Source organism: Drosophila kikkawai, chromosome X, assembly GCF_030179895.1.
Source record: "Drosophila kikkawai strain 14028-0561.14 chromosome X, DkikHiC1v2, whole genome shotgun sequence".
NCBI classification, from domain to species: domain Eukaryota; kingdom Metazoa; phylum Arthropoda; class Insecta; order Diptera; family Drosophilidae; genus Drosophila; species Drosophila kikkawai.
Window position 1 is genome coordinate 22,719,377 of NC_091733.1, and position 15,638 is coordinate 22,735,014.

Consider the following 15,638-nt stretch of genomic DNA (forward strand, 5'->3'; position numbering starts at 1 on the left):
TATTGTAAGTATAAGTGCCTGCCTGCCTGCCGCCGTCGCCGCCGCCGCCGCCGCCTGTCTTTCCTGGACTTGTAGAGCTTTGTTGCCAATTCCCATACCTTACTATATTATAAAAAGATTTGTTTGTTAACCTCGTCTGTTGGCTTGAAGCCGAGGGCCGCCTTGCTTTAGCCTCTAGAGAAAGTCTAGAGAAAAACACACAAAAAAATGTACAGGGTATCGAAAACATTTCCCAAAACAAGTCTCTCTTATATCAGCCTGATCAGTGTCTCAGTCTCTCTCTCTTTCTCAGTCTCCCTCCAAAGGTTTCAACTAGCGCCTGTGTTTAAGTCTCTGAGAAAACAAAAGCCTCTACAAATATTACACACACTAAAGCAAATCAAAAACAAAAAACAAAACAAAACATACATTATATTTATATATATATACATTAGCATAAATATGATATTATGTAGGAAATAAAGCAAAGATAGGACAAAAAACAACAAAATGTTAACCCGTATTTTTTTAGACCTAACATTTTTCTACTTTTTGGACAACGTGCAAAGCGAAACAAAACAGAAACCAAAAAAACCAAAAAACGAAAAGCAAAAAGCAACAAAATACAAATTGCAACAAATTATATTATATTATGGTTTTTAGTTGTTGCTAATTTATAGAATAAAATAATACAAAGAACACGACCTAAGTTAAGGCAAGGACAGATTTGGGTCTGATCCTTTGGACCTGTATCTTTGTGTATGAAATACAATAAATAAATTACTCTCCACCCATCTGTTGATATCGAGCAATGCGAGTTTGTTTTCAATATAAAAATGCCTTTAGGTATTTTTTAAGAGAATTTACTTTATTAAATCATAAACTTTTAAACAAAAACGGCCTGTAAACGTCATCTGTTGGTATTTTTCTGGAGCTTAGCCAACAACCCGATAATAATTAAAACCAATTTTACAGTTAAATTAAACTATTTTTTCTAAATTTCAAACTTTTTTTTCGGATTTTTAATTTTTTTTCTAAATTTTTGAACATTTTTCTGAATTTTTAAAATTTTTTCTGTATTTTCTACATTTTTTCTGAATTTTTAAAATTTTTTAAAATATTTTTTATTATTTTATTTAACTGCCAAATTTGAATTTGAATTTAACGACGATCAGTTTCAGTGTGCCCAGGTGCATTTGTAAAATAACACCTAAATTTGGATTGGAAAGGTTTAAGTCTCCGCTAACTTGCGCCGGCTCCTAAATGGTTTGAAACTTGGACTTTTTATAACAGTTTATACCAGTTTTCAGTTGCTTGCTGCTGATTTCTGTTCGCCTGTTACCCCAATTTGGGAAACGGCCAAATTTGTATGGAAATTTTTGGAAATTTGGATGGGCTGCCGTAGGGATGTTGTTGTAAAGGGGTTGTTGTTGCAATCAAGTGGTTGTTGTCGGCAACAAATAGGTATAAATGCATAAAATGAAATATAACAGATATTCAAAAGGTTTGAGTCTCCGCTTACTTGCGCCGGCTCCTAAATGGTTTGAAACTTGGACTTTTTATAACAGTTTATACAAGTTTTCAGTTGCTTGCTGCTGATTTCTGTTCGCCTGTTACCCCAGTTTGGGAAACGGGCAATTTGCATGGAAATTTTTGGAAATTTTGATGGGCTGCTGAAGGGATGTTGTTGTAGAAAGGTTGTTGTTGCCATCAAGCTGTTGTTGTCGGCAACAAATAGGTATAAATGCATAAAATGAAATATAACAGTTATTCAAAAGGTTTGAGTCTTCGCTAACTTGCGCCGGCTCCTAAATGGTTTGAAACTTGGACTTTTTATAACAGTTTATACCAGTTTTCAGTTGCTTGCTGCTGGTTTCTGTTCGCCTGTTACCCCAGTTTGGAAAGCGGCCAAATTGAATGAAAAATTTTGCTCACTTGCATCAGTGATGCTCATGGTCATCAGTGATGCTCATCTGGCTATATTGCAATATTGGGGGGGCAAAAAATCGGGGTTAATGGCAGTGATGCTCATGTGCATCAGTGATGCTCTTCTGGCTATATTGCAATATTGGCAGTGATGCGCATCTAGCTATATTGCAATATTGGGTGGCAATAAATTCTGGCTTAATGGCAGTGATGCGCATCTAGCTATATTGCATTATTGGGGCAAAATGGCATCTCACTAACTGCCAGTGATGCTCATCTAGCTATTTTGCTATATAGCTCATAACTCGGCCAAAAACGCATGAAATTGAATTCTGAAAGCTGTTCTGAGTTGCCCTTTCTATGCTTAACAAAACTGCATACTCAGTTTTGCTAAAATACTTACCTATAAAAATGTGAAAAACACAACTCGGCCAAAAATGCATAAAATTCAAAACCTAGTATGTAGTTTTGTTAAGCTCAGAAAGGGCAACTCAGAACAGGTTTCCAAATTGAATTTCATGCGTTTTTGGCCGAGTTATGAGGGTTTTTTATAAATTATAGGCATCTCACTAACTGCCAGTGATGCTCATCTAGCTATTTTGCTATTTAGCTCATAACTCGGCCAAAAACGCATGAAATTCAATTCAGAAAGCTGTTCTGAGTTGCCCTTTCTAAGCTTAACAAAACTGCATACTTCTCCTGAGTTTTCAGACTGCAATATACTGCTTGATGTTTATTTCAAAAACTGCTTTGCTGTGCTACACGGCTGTTTCAGCAAAATACCGACAGGTGGCGCTCACAAAAAGAAACTGCTTTATGGGATAAGGAAATAAAATGAAAATATATTAACTAAGCCAGAAATTTATTAAATTTAATTCGGAAAACATAGAGCATACTCCATTTAATTTTATCTAAAATGTGTGCTTTTTTTTGACAATTTTAACGATCAAATTTGGAAAAAACTGTCAATTTTTTGATTATTTTTGGGAAAAAACCAAATTTAAAAAAATCTGTAATTTCGCCAAAAATGCATTAAAATCAATTTGGAAAGCGGTTTTGTGCTAGTTTTTATAAGGGCTATAAATCTGCATACTGAATTTTAAATTTCATTTTTTTCGATTTTTTGCAAATTTTAATGATGGTACCCCTTATCAAATTTTGAAAAAATCGATCGAAAATTTTTTTTCCACTAAATGTCTAGAAAGACTCGCCTGTTGATGCTGATCAAGAATATATATGGTTTATGGGGTCGGAAATGATTCCTTCTGCCTAAAAAGCTCTAAAAACCCCCCAATGGGGCTTAAAAAATCAATTTTTGGTTTTTATTTCTTGTTGAACAAATCTTTTTGTTTATATTGAAAATGTTGCTACATTTCCTGAATAAAATTAAAATATCCGTAATAAATAAATAATCACATCGTTCGGATTGGAATACAGTAGATTCGTCTTTATTGAATTTGATTTTTCTGTTCAGTTTTACATGCTATATAAACTAGTTTTTATTAATCATATATTGTTAATATTTATATTTGCATTATTTTCTCCCCTTTTTCCATATTTCTTCCCATTCTCCATTGCTTTGCCCGACGCTTTCTTGCTTTTTTTTATTTTTTGTTTTAGAAATTGTTTTTTATGGCTGTTTTTTTTTTGCATTTGTTTGATTTTTTTCTGGTGTTTTTTTTGTTCGTTTTTCTTTGTTTGCCGGAAATACACGTTTTTTGAAATAAAAAAAACACAATTATAGTTTAGCTTAATTAAAAAAAAATATTACCATTTAATTATTTATTATATTCGGTTTCTTATTTATTTTTGAATGCTCTCGTGTTTGCATTTATACAAGAAATGCGCTACAAAAAAATGTTTTCTTGTGTAATTTTTGGGATTAAAGTTTTTGTTTTCACTTAGATTTTAGAAAATGTTTGTTTTTTCGAGGTTTTTGCCAAAAATTGTGTGTGTGCTTAAGTTTAATATCTATATATATATATATGTTTTTTGTATTTACTTTTTTGTTTTTGCTTTTTTATATGTATATTTTTGATATTTTTGCTGCTTTTGTTGTTAATAATTGTTTATTTTTTATTTTGGGCACATTTAGCTAATTTCTTTTCAATAAACGCTTGGCTTTGCTCCTTCTTCGGTTTTTGCATTGCTTTATTGGGCGGATTTCAAACTGAAAAAACGGAGAGATACTGCCTCTGTATGGGTATCTGTATCTGTATCTTTGTATCTTTCACCTGCCTGGGGGTTACAGGAAGTTGGATCTTTGTTTGGGTTCTGTGTGCGTTGGTGTATGTTTTTTTTTGTGTGTTAACTTTACTCGTTCTTGACTTGCCTGGGTTTTTCTATATATAAGTATATATATACGATATATATCGGCTGATTAATTATGTCAAGTCATGGCTGGTTTTTGGGGTTTTTTTCTGCTAAAATAACTTTTTTTTTATTACTCTTACGCTTTAAACATAATATTGATATGGTCTGGTTTGTTGTTGTTGTGTTTTTTTTCTGCTATTTATTTTTGTTAATTTTATTTATTTAATTATTAATTAATTTATTTATTTATGTACAGCTAGGGTTTGCTTGGTTTGTGGGGAAAAACAGGGTTTTGGGCCACAAAAAAATTTAAACAAAAAACCTTTTTTTAATTGTGGAATTTTTTAAGGTTAAACTTTTTGTTTTTTTAAATTTTATTTACAGCTTTGTGTTTTTTGATTTTACTTTAGTTTCGTTTTTAAATTGCTTGCTTTAATTTAATTTTTATTATTAAAATTAATTACGTATGTCCTGCTCTCCTCCTAATATATATATATATATATATATTATTTACGTGGGCTAGCACCGCATATTTGTTTATATATTTATATATGTGTGTGTGTATAAAAATGCTGATCATTCATATATATGTATATATTCACCTGCTGGACACTCCCACCTAAAAGGTAAGCTATACAGGGCGTGGGCGTGGGACTTGGGGGGGGGGGGGTTTCCAGGGATTTTCTCTGTGGGCATTTTTCTTTTTTGGCGGAAAATAAAAAAAGGATATCGATGGGTGTTGTTGTTTTTTTTTCGTTTAAGAAAACATTTTTATTTGATAAAGTTTCGTTCATGTTCATGTATTATTGGTATGTTGTCGCTTTTGCTTTTCCTTCTCCTTTTCATTCTTTTAGATTTATATGTGTATTTTGTTTTTTTTTTGTATATAATTACAATAATATAATAATAATAATAATAATAATAATAGAAAAAAAAAATGGTTGCTTTTAAAACTAAAAGTTATTCCATATTTTGCATATATTTTATATATATAGTTTTACTCTTTTACGTTTATCTCAATATCCATATTGGGTTTATAATTTATTTTTTAGCTAAAGCGTATGAAAATGCAAAGTATTTAAACTTGATTTAACTTAGCAGGGTGGAAATTATATATATATGTATATATATATTTATATAAATTAAAGAAGATCGTTGTTTTTCTCTCTCTGCATATATTCAAAATATGTTTTTACTTGCTTTTATATTTGCTTAGATTTTTTGTTGTTTAGTTTCTTGAATAAATTTCGCTTGAAGATGCAAATTTTATGTTTGGTAATTTCCTTTTCTCTCTTTCATTCCTTCTCATTTATATGTATGTATGTAATAATAATAATAATAATAATAATAATAATAATAACGCGGCAAATTTTGGGCCTATGCAAAAATGGTTTTCGTGCTTGTTTTTTAATAGTTTCTTTTTTATTTATTTAGAGAAATCTGTTGTGTTGTTTTTTTTTTAGCTTAAACATTTAGCCTAGGAAAAAAACGTTTAAATATTTTGCTTAAAAATTTGCTTCGGTTTGTAGGAAAACAGATTCTTGTGTTTTTTTTTGTGTGTTTTTATTATAATAATGATTTTTTTGTTGTAATTTATTTAATATTACGATTAATATATATATAAACTTAGGTTCTAGGCAAAAAAAAAGTTGGCTTTCTTAGATTACGGTTGGTTTTTCTTTTTTTTTTTTTGTATTTTCTTTTTTGTTTTTTTGTAATTTCTTTAGTACGATATGCGGGTTTTTTATTTGTTTTTATTTTTCTTTTAATATAATATTATTTAGATTCACAGAAAAAAATTGTTGTTATATATGCTAAGGGTTTAATGCAAAATGTAAATTTATATTTAGCGTAAGGCTAAGTTGATACACATATACATACATATATGTATACATATATATATATATATATGTTTAATTATATATTAGATATATGTATATATATAATTATTGTATATATCGAATAATTAGATTATAAATAATTTAGTGCATTTTGCATGTGTGTTTATTTTTGCTATAATTATGAATTACTCAATGTATCAGTGTGTGTGTGTGTGTGTGTTTGTGTTTGTGTGGTTTTTATGTAAATTCAAAATTTACAAAATTTATTGTTATATGTATTTTACTTTTTTTCATCTCAAATCAATTGGAAAAACCAAGACGGGGAAAAACACGCTTCTTACTTGTTTTATTTCCTATTTTTTTTTTAATTTTGCCCTTTAACTATCTTTTACTTTGGATTTTTAAATAATTTTCCTCATGCATTCATTTCCCTTTTCGCTTTCCTCTAACTTTTCCTTCGTTTTCATTTTTTTTGTTATTTTGTATTTTTTATTTAGCTTGAGATCAAAAGATAGTTAAAAACAAGTCGGTTTGCGGTTAAAAAATTTAAGGGTTTTGTTTGGTTTTTTTTGTGTTTAGGAAGAACGACAGAAACTTTCTATTTACATTAATTTATTTATTTACACTTAACGAATTAACACTTAACTATCGAGTTCATACAAAAAAAAAAAAAAAAAAATAGTATAGAATTACGTGTGTGTGCCTTTGCTTACAGTCTTCAAGTAGAAACAAATCGAAAAAAATCGTTAATCGATAAAATTGCTTATCGAAAAAGATCGTTAACCGAAGAAATCGTTAATCGACAAAAATCTTTAAACGAAAAAATATTTTTAAATACAAATTTTGTAAAATAATTTTATAAATTAATTTTTTATCGAAAAATTCTTCAGCTGATAAAATGATTTATCGAAAAATCCACAAATTTGTTTAAACAAATTAAAAGAATTTATAAATAATATAAAAAAAAATTAATCGAAAAAAATGTTTAATCGAAAATCGATAGAATTCGCTTAATCGATCATCGAATCTTTGCAAGATTTTGATCTTTCTTTTCACTAACATTTGGATCTCGACACACATGTGTTTTGGTTCAAGTTCTTCGGCAAGTCAAGGGGGTAGGGGAGGGGTTTCCTGCAACTTCTCTTTCTTTCTTTACTTCTCTCCCCATCTCTCTTCTCTTTAATACTTTTTGCGCTGCTCCACACCCAACGATCGCATAGCGTCTCTAAACTTTTAGCTACAAACTACTACGGACTAACCTTAGGTCTAAACCAAACTAACGCCTATTTAGTAGTTAAAAAAAAATAATATAATATATATTTATATTTAGATATATATATATATATATATATATAGAGTGTCTGCTCTCTCTATCGATCTCTGGATATCGATCTCCCTGGTCGCTTTCAAACATTTTCAAACTTAATCACAAGTAAACGCGCCTCAACTCAACACATTGCACTGATTATTTCGCTCTCTACGCTCTCTTTTCTCTCTCTTTACTCTCTATTTGCTCTCTTTACTCTCTATTTGCTCTCTCTTCTTAGTAATTCCATCCTGCAGGACTCGGACTGGCCGTCACTGCCGGCGGGGCTAAGGGACTGCTGCTGGAGCTGGCTGTGGTGCTGTTGCTGGAGGCCTCACCAGCTGGTGTCGAGGCTGCTAACGGAGCCGTGGGTGCGGGCATCTCATCGGCGGAACCATTGCCCGTGCTGCTCAGTCGACGCACTCGCACTAGCCTTAGCTTCTCCTCGTTGACCACCTTCAGCTGCTGCTGCTGCTGCTGCTGCTGTGTCTCCTCGGGGGTAGCCTCCAGACTGGGCTGCTGTTGCTCCTCCTCCTCCTCGTCTTCGTCATCTTCCTCCTCCTGCTTGATGTGCACCTCTGGCTCCATGAAGCGCTGATCAATCTCTAGCTGGGCATGCTCATGATCCGAATCACCGCCCGCCGACTCCTTGCCCGTTTGGTCGCCATCATCGCGTCCATATTCGGAGCCCTGCATCACGCACACTCCATTGATGATTCTCTCGCTTTCCGCCGCCGTGGCTGCTGCTGCCGCTGCTGCTGCTGCGGCTGCGGCTGCTGCAGCTGCTGCTAGGACAGCATTGGGCGTGGGCGTGGCACCGCCACCAACACCAGCCGGATTCACCCATTGGGGGGCAGCTGGCTTGCGGCGTGAACTTCTCACCGCATTGGACATGTAGGCAGCGGCTGCAGCAGCCGAGGCCAAGGCGGATTTGTGCAGAGCCTTCTCGTAGTCGCTGCTCTTGTTATCCTCCAGCTGATCCTGCTCGGATTCGTTGTCGCTGAGCTGATGCTGGAGCTGCTGTTGCTGCTGCTGCAAGTGCTGCTGCAGCTGGAGATGATGATGCGCCTGCTGCTGATGATGATGATCCATCTCCAGGTCATCCTGATAGTCATCGCTACGCTCACGCTTCAGCGTTGGCATCGACAGATCCAAGCCGCTCATCTGCTCCTTGAAGGCTTGATTTAAAGCCTGCAGCTCCTCGCTGGTGGTGGCACCACCGCCTCCTCCAACAGCTGCCGCTGCTGCTGCTGCGGCACCTGCTGCTGCTGCTGCTCCTGGTATTCCAGCCAGGCTGCGTCCCAACAAAGCGGCAGCTGCAAAGTACGGGGGATATGGGATGGGTGCCCCGCTCAGACCCATGCGCTCCTTGTGCAGCTCGACGAGACGCTGCTGCAGCAGAATCCGGAACTGGACGGGATCGAAGGGTGTGGCACTGGTGCTCTCCCGGCTGGGTATGGGATTATCCTGACCGGGCTGGCCATGCGGCACCTGTTGCTTCAACCGCATCCGGTGATTGTGGAACCAATTCGTGATCGTCCGCGTGGCCAAACTCAGTTCGTTGGCCAGAAATTCAATGGTTCCCACATTCGGATAGGGATCCAAGGCAAAGGCTAGGCGGAGGGCTTCCTTTTGCTCCTCGGAGAAGAGTACCCTTTGCTTTTTGCTGGGCGGAGCACCACCCACACCGCCCACGCCAGAGCCCACCGAACCCGGCCCAGGGCTGCTGGTGTAAAAGTCATTGGTATCATTGCTGGATGTATCACTGCTATTGTCCTGCTGATTGGGACCGGTGCTCCTGCGTCGCTTGCTCGCCTCCCGGCGCTCATTCTTCAGCAGTTGCAGTCGCTCCACATTGTTGGCATCGCTCAGCCAGAGCTGCATCCGGATGAAGGGCTCCCGGCCCTTGATGGAGAGCATATGCCAGGGCTTGGGCTTGCTCAGGAGCTCCGAGACGGAGCCCTGGGAGAGGCCAAGCACCGCCTCGCCAAAGATCTTTTGACCAATATTATTGGCCAGCAGGGCCTCCTTGATCTTGGTGGTTATGTCGTGCGTGTCCAGATCCTGGGTGAGGGCAGCCATCTCATAGACGGTGGGCGACATGTGCTGGTGCAGGCTACGCATGGCATTGGTGCCATGAACCGGCATCAGCATGGGTTTCTTCTCGCTGTTGGCTGGGTTTTGGCCCGAGTTGGAGTTGCTCTGATTCTGGCCAGGATTACCGCCGGGCGGCAGGCTAATGGCATGCTGGGGCGGCAGACCCGGCGAGGTCAACAGCATGCTTTGATGATGCAATGCTGCTGCTGCCGCCGCTGCTGCCGCTGCCTGATGGTGTTGCTGGTGTGGATGTTGCTGCTGCTGCTGCGCTTGCTGCGCCTGCTGCTGCTGCTGCTGAGCTTGGAGATGCTGCTGGGCCGCCGCCTGGAGATGCTGCTGGGCCTGCTGCTGCAGATGCTGCTGGGCTGCCTGTTGCACTTGTACCTGCTGCTGCTGTGCCATGGCCGCCGCCTGCATTTGCTGCATAAGATGCTGCGCCTGCGCCGGCTCCTGCAGCTTCAGCTCGCTCATCATCTTCTGCATGGGCAGGGAGGCCTGCATCTTGCTGGCCAAACCCTGCGGCATCTGTGGACTACCGCTGTAGCTGCCCGTTCGCATCAGCTTCTCCGGGGCAATCTTATACTGGCTGGCCACCAGCTTATGCACCGCATTCTCATCCTCCAGGAACATCTTCATCCGGATGAAGGGCTCGCGACCCTTCTGGGTGAGCATGTGCCAGGGCTTGGGCCGGGCCAGGAGATCGGATACGGAACCCTGGGACAGGCCCAGCACGGATTCGCCAAAGAGACGCTGGGAGATCGAGTACTGGGAGAGGGCCTCCTTCACCCGACGCACTATATCCTCCGTGTTGAGGTTGTTGAACATGTCGAACTGCTGCTGGGTGATGGGCGGCAGCACCGCCTTGGTCGGACGCTGCGGTGTGCTATGATGCGGCGTCACCGGCGGCTGTGTGATCAGCGAGTTGGTAATGGAGGCCATCCTCTGCAAAGGACTGGCTGTGGCCGCAAACTCCTCATTTTGGCTGCTCAAAGCCGGCGGCAGGATGGAGTTACTCAAGGGACTGGGCGCTGCCGAGTTGCTGCTGGCTCCGGCTCCAGCTCCACTGCCTGGAACACTTGCTCCACTGCCCACATTTGATGGGGTTGCTGGCACTGAGGGTGTTACCTGTCCTGGTGCCGGTGTACCGCCACCTTCAGACTTGCGGCCATGCAGGGATGAGGGATAACCGGGCTCATCGCGTTCGCCATCCTTGGAGCAACTGCTGCTGCTGCCACCGCCACCGGCACTGTGCTCTAGCGAGGAACGCTGGCCATTCAGCTTGTTGTCCTTGGCAGCCGCAGCGGCCAGCGAGAGATCCTGGGCTCCATTGAGCACCTGCTGCTGCAGGGCCATCAAACTGGAGAAGTTGGGAAACTGCTGTTGCTGCTGTTGCTGTTGCTGTTGCTGTTGCTGCTGCAGCTTGGCTATTTCACGCTCAAAGACATGCCGCATATTCTCATCGGCCATGGCAGGAAAGGCATTACCAGCGGCTCCAGGCATGCCGGCAGCTCCTCCGAAAATGGGGGAGAAGAACAAGCTGAGGGGGATGGAAGGGGGAGAGAAAAAGGATAGATTTAGATTATATGGTTTTCATCTGAGAACCCATCTAAAGACCAGCTGCATACCCTTTCCCTTAGCTGGTTTTCCAGATCTTGAAACCCCCACTCACCTGGGAAATGGTGCCTCACGAGGCGTTCGCGCTATAAGCTCCTGATACAGCCTGGCCATCTTGTCCTGGGCCATATCCTCGTGCCTCAAACGCTGCTGCTGCTCCCGCTCCCGCTGCTCACGCTCTCGTTCACGCTGCTGCTCGGGATTGAGATGTTGCTGCTGCTGCTGTTGCTGTTGCTGCTGCTGCTTGAGCTGCTGCTCCACCTTGAAAAAGGGTGAAGTGCAGCTCTGTGGCGGCGATTTGCTATCCTCATTGCTGTGAGAATCATCGCCCACCAGACCACCACCATGACGACGCAGCTCATGCTCCCGCTGCTGCTGCTGGGCAACGCTGCTCTGCTTCATCAGCGACGAGGCCTCGCTTAGAATGTGGGCGATGCGATCCTCGGACATGGAATCATCACCGCCAGGGCCGCCGGCACCGCGACCAGCATACTGAGGCAGGCCAGAATCTGAAACAGAGATATATATATTCGATTAGTAGAGGGATCGTAAAGAGTCTGAGCCATTAAATGCTGTAAAGTTTATTGGAGGAGCGCACAGGAAGGAATCAAACTCAGAGAGAGAGAGAGGGAGGGAGAGAGGGAGGGAGGGGTAGAGTTCAACCAATTAAGCCATAAAGCGTTCAAAAGGCCAAAGCGAATTTGCGGCCATAAAGGCGGCGCTGCAGTTGAAAGGATCTACCCGTATATGTATCCCTAAAATTTCGATGGGTTTCGGGGAGAGGGGTGGCTCCAATTATATGTATATATATGTATATGTATGTAGGATATATATATGTATATATTTTTGAAATGTGAATGAATTTGAGGTCCCCTCTCAAATAGTTGTTCGATGCAAAAAGAGCGTTTGCGCTAATTTGGCACGCGCCAGGACCCAGCCCCAGCCTTAGCCTGCTCATCGAAGCGAGGTCCTGGCAGTTGAATAAACCAAAACGAAATGAATAAATGAATGAATTCAATTGCAATTGAGAGAGAGAGAGAGAGAGAGAGCGGGTTACAAAAAAAATAAAGAATCCTGCAAAAAAGTCCTTTCAAAAAAATGAAATGGAGAAGGAAGTCCTTGTGCTTTTCAGACTCCTCTGTATTTTTTTTGTGACAAAACATCGACTGGTAAATTGCAAAATAATCAAACACAAGCACACACACACACACACATCCTGTTGTGTGTCCTGCGGCATGTTTTTGTGGCAACAAACATCAATCAAACGTTTTTCCCATGCAAAAGCAATGAAATGAAATAACTGAAAATCGCTTTACAATTGCCAAAAAGCATAATCGATGCCCCAAAGGAGCAAACACTTGGCGACTTGGCAAAAAGCGGAAACGGAAATCAACACATGAATGACAAATGTACCACACACACCCACAACCAGACACAAATCCCTCCATTGAAGCGAGAATAGCTGGGGTAAAAAAAATGAAGCTAGCTAGTCCTGGTCAGGCAACAACTACAATAGGTTTCTGACCATAAAAATTGGAAAAATCATTTTCCACATTTTTCTTTTCTTTCTTTTTTTTTTTGTTTTTGTCGTCGCTTCATTTAGGGATTACAAAGTGTTTTTGTGTTATAAAGTCGAAGATGACATTGATGACACCTGGTATGACCCAGGGCCAAAGCCAGGGCCAGACCAGGTCTAGCTTCAGCTCCAGCTCCAGCTCCAGCTTCTGGCTCCTGGCTCCAGGATTTCAGGTTTCGGAATCAAATACAGAGGGAATGTGAGGGTTGTCCGAGTGAAAGTGGTGTCTGGTCAGACACAGACAGCTTAGCTTGGGATTTGGCCAAAGATTGTGACCAGCTCCAAAAGGGGAACCAAGGGATACATGGCTATATATATAGTATATATCGATTGGGTTAGGAAGAAGGTCACTCAGCAGACTTTAAAGGTTTGATTTTTGAGCAGAGAAAAGTCATTAAAAGGGTAAAGAAAGGTTTATAATAGCTTTATTAGCTTCAACTTCTCCTAACTAAATTTACTTTATTTATTTTTTAATTTAAAAAATCCTCTATTAATTCTTAAATCTCAAAGTCTGATGTATGTTTTTAATTTCTATATTTTTATGAGCAAAAAATTCAAGAGTCTTTAACTCACGTGGCATTTCAGACTTGACAAAAAATATAGCTTCAACTTCTCTGCCCTTTCCCCAAATATATATTTTTTTCCTAACAACCTTTCAGCTTTTTACTATATATATATATATGTATATACACACAAATATATGTAGAGTTATAGATAGCTCACCGTATTTTTTGTTTTGTCTGCGATTTACATTATTCTTGTCTGTACTTTTTCTGTGTTTTTTGTTTTTTAATTTATTAGAGAGAAACATGTTGACCAAATTGTCATTCAAAAAGGGATATATTTATTTGTGTTTTTTTTTTTTTGGACCACCAAAGATATGAGCTATCATATTTGTCTACCCAGTTATTGTATATATATATATGATATATATATTTTTATATGACAATCTTTGTTCTGCTTCCCATTTTGCCTGATGAATATTTGCCTTTTATAACAAATCGGAGAAGGAGAATGAGGAGGTGCAGACCTGGGCTCCAACTCCATACTGGGGGTTGGTTTCCCTTTCCCATTTTCCATTTTCTGTTTTTCTGTTTTTTCTCCTCTATATATGTATATTCTAAAATACAATAAATATTTGCCGGCATTCTCGTTCCACACACAGAAATATGTGTAATCATACTTCAACATGTCGCGTCGCGTCGATCTGAAAGGGTCCTTCTTCCTTTCGTTGCGTTGCGTTGAGGGTTTGAGGGAACGCACGGAATTGAACCGGCTGTTGGCACATTGAAATTGGCACACGCACGCAATTTGCATTAATTGCAAGTAAAAATTTTCTAATTAAAATGCCAGTCATTTCGACTTGCTCTCCTTCTCCTTCCTCTCTCCTATCCATTTGTTCCTGGTGTATTAGCAAAAGTGTCAATTAAAAAAAAAAAGAAAATAAAAAATAAACAGGAAAAGGGGATTTGGAGGCTTCTTCTTTGCTCCTCCTTCTTCCAGCTGAGCGGAAAGCAAACGTAGCATTGCAAATTGAAGAGTTTCGACACAGGGCGATGGCTTCTTCTTCTTTTTCTGGGACCTGCACTGCAGCAGAGCCTCGAGTCTCTCTCTCACCTGTTATCAAAAGCGTTTCACTTTCCCCCATTCCCTGAATTCCTAGCCACCCCATTCCCCTTTTGTTCCACCTTTGTTTGTCTTGCAATTAAGCAGAAAATTTTATATATATGGGGGATACAGAGGGAGAGAGAGAGCTGAGGAACAAGTGGAATGGGTAAGAAAGAGTATGGAGAATGGTGTTATTGGAGAGTGGAGAGTGGAGAAAGGAGTCCTTTCTGGGAGAATGGGCAACGTGCAGAGGCAACTTTGTCTTGCATTTTAATTTGTTTTCGTCATGGATTTCGCTTTGTTCCATCTCTCCAGCCCCCTTAACCCTTATACCCCCCTTCCTTACCCCTTAACCCTGTTGTTGTCAAAGTTCATTACAAAGTAATTAGCCCGCTTATATGCAAAATAAAAATTACAAAAAAATATCCAGGCACGAACACGACATGTGTGCAACATTTAACCATTTTACTTGGCTGGGGTTTTTTTTTTGTTTTTTTGTTTAAAATATTTTCCCCCACCTTATTTTCCACCCATTTTCCCCCCCTGATTTTTCCCTCCTTCTTGTTCTTATTTTTGTTTATTACCCATTTCAGTTTTATTTATTTTTTATTATAGTCTCTAGTGCTTTTTTTTTCGGTTAGTAGTCCTCATCAAATTATTAGCACTCCCTGATCGGGGCCCATTACTCTTCGGTCTTCAGACTTTGGGGTCTTCGGTTCTCAGTCTTCGGTCCTCAGTCTTCTTCAGTCTTCAGTCTTCGGTATTCGTTCTTTTCCCATTCTTATGGCGGCAGCTCTTTCATTTCCCCTCTGATTATTGCCTCATTTCGTTCATCACAAAAGATATCAAAAGAAATTCAAAATAAAATAAATTCTTGTCGGTGGCTAAGATTTCCCTTTCTGCGATCGAGTCAGATTTATGAAAATTGTTGAGCGAGCTTTATGCTAATTTATGCGTATTGTTTGGCCGGCCTACGCAGCCAGGCAATCCCCCCTAAAAAAAAAAAAGTAAAGATAATACATAAATAAATAAATAAATGAGATAAATTAAAAAAAGCAAGAACCGCAATGAGTCGCCACACTTATGAACGATGCGAAGCCACTCAATGAACAATTTTAATGGCTGCAGCATCAGCCAAGGAAGTGTGTGTGTGTGTGTTGTGTATAAATAAAATCAAATAAAATCAAAATACAATCAAGATATGGGGCCAAAAATCGCGTTAAAGCTAAAGCATTGATACGCCCCGTTGGCTCACTTAGAGAAGGAAAGAAAAATGTTCTAGAAGGCTTTGGGGATACTCTATCTCTTTTGGTTTTTTAATATATATTTTTAAGTGATTTTTTATTATAAATAATATTAAGAATGTTGAAAAGGCAGC

At 39.6% G+C, this 15,638-nt stretch overlaps 1 protein-coding gene across 3 annotated transcripts in view; it reads right to left on the minus strand.

The window, feature by feature from the left end:
• Window positions 1-6,403: 6,403 nt before the first annotated feature.
• ct (homeobox protein, cut) overlaps window positions 6,404-15,638 on the minus strand; it is a 74,142-nt gene continuing 64,907 nt past the window's right edge. For all 3 annotated transcript variants that reach the window (XM_041775077.2, XM_041775076.2, XM_070287974.1), the window contains 2 exons: window positions 11,132-11,585; window positions 6,404-10,999 (listed from right to left, as the gene is read on the minus strand). In XM_041775077.2, the coding sequence (XP_041631011.1) occupies window positions 7,603-10,999; window positions 11,132-11,585 (3,851 nt within the window). In that variant the 3' untranslated portion in view covers window positions 6,404-7,602. The remainder of the gene's footprint in view (window positions 11,000-11,131; window positions 11,586-15,638) is intronic.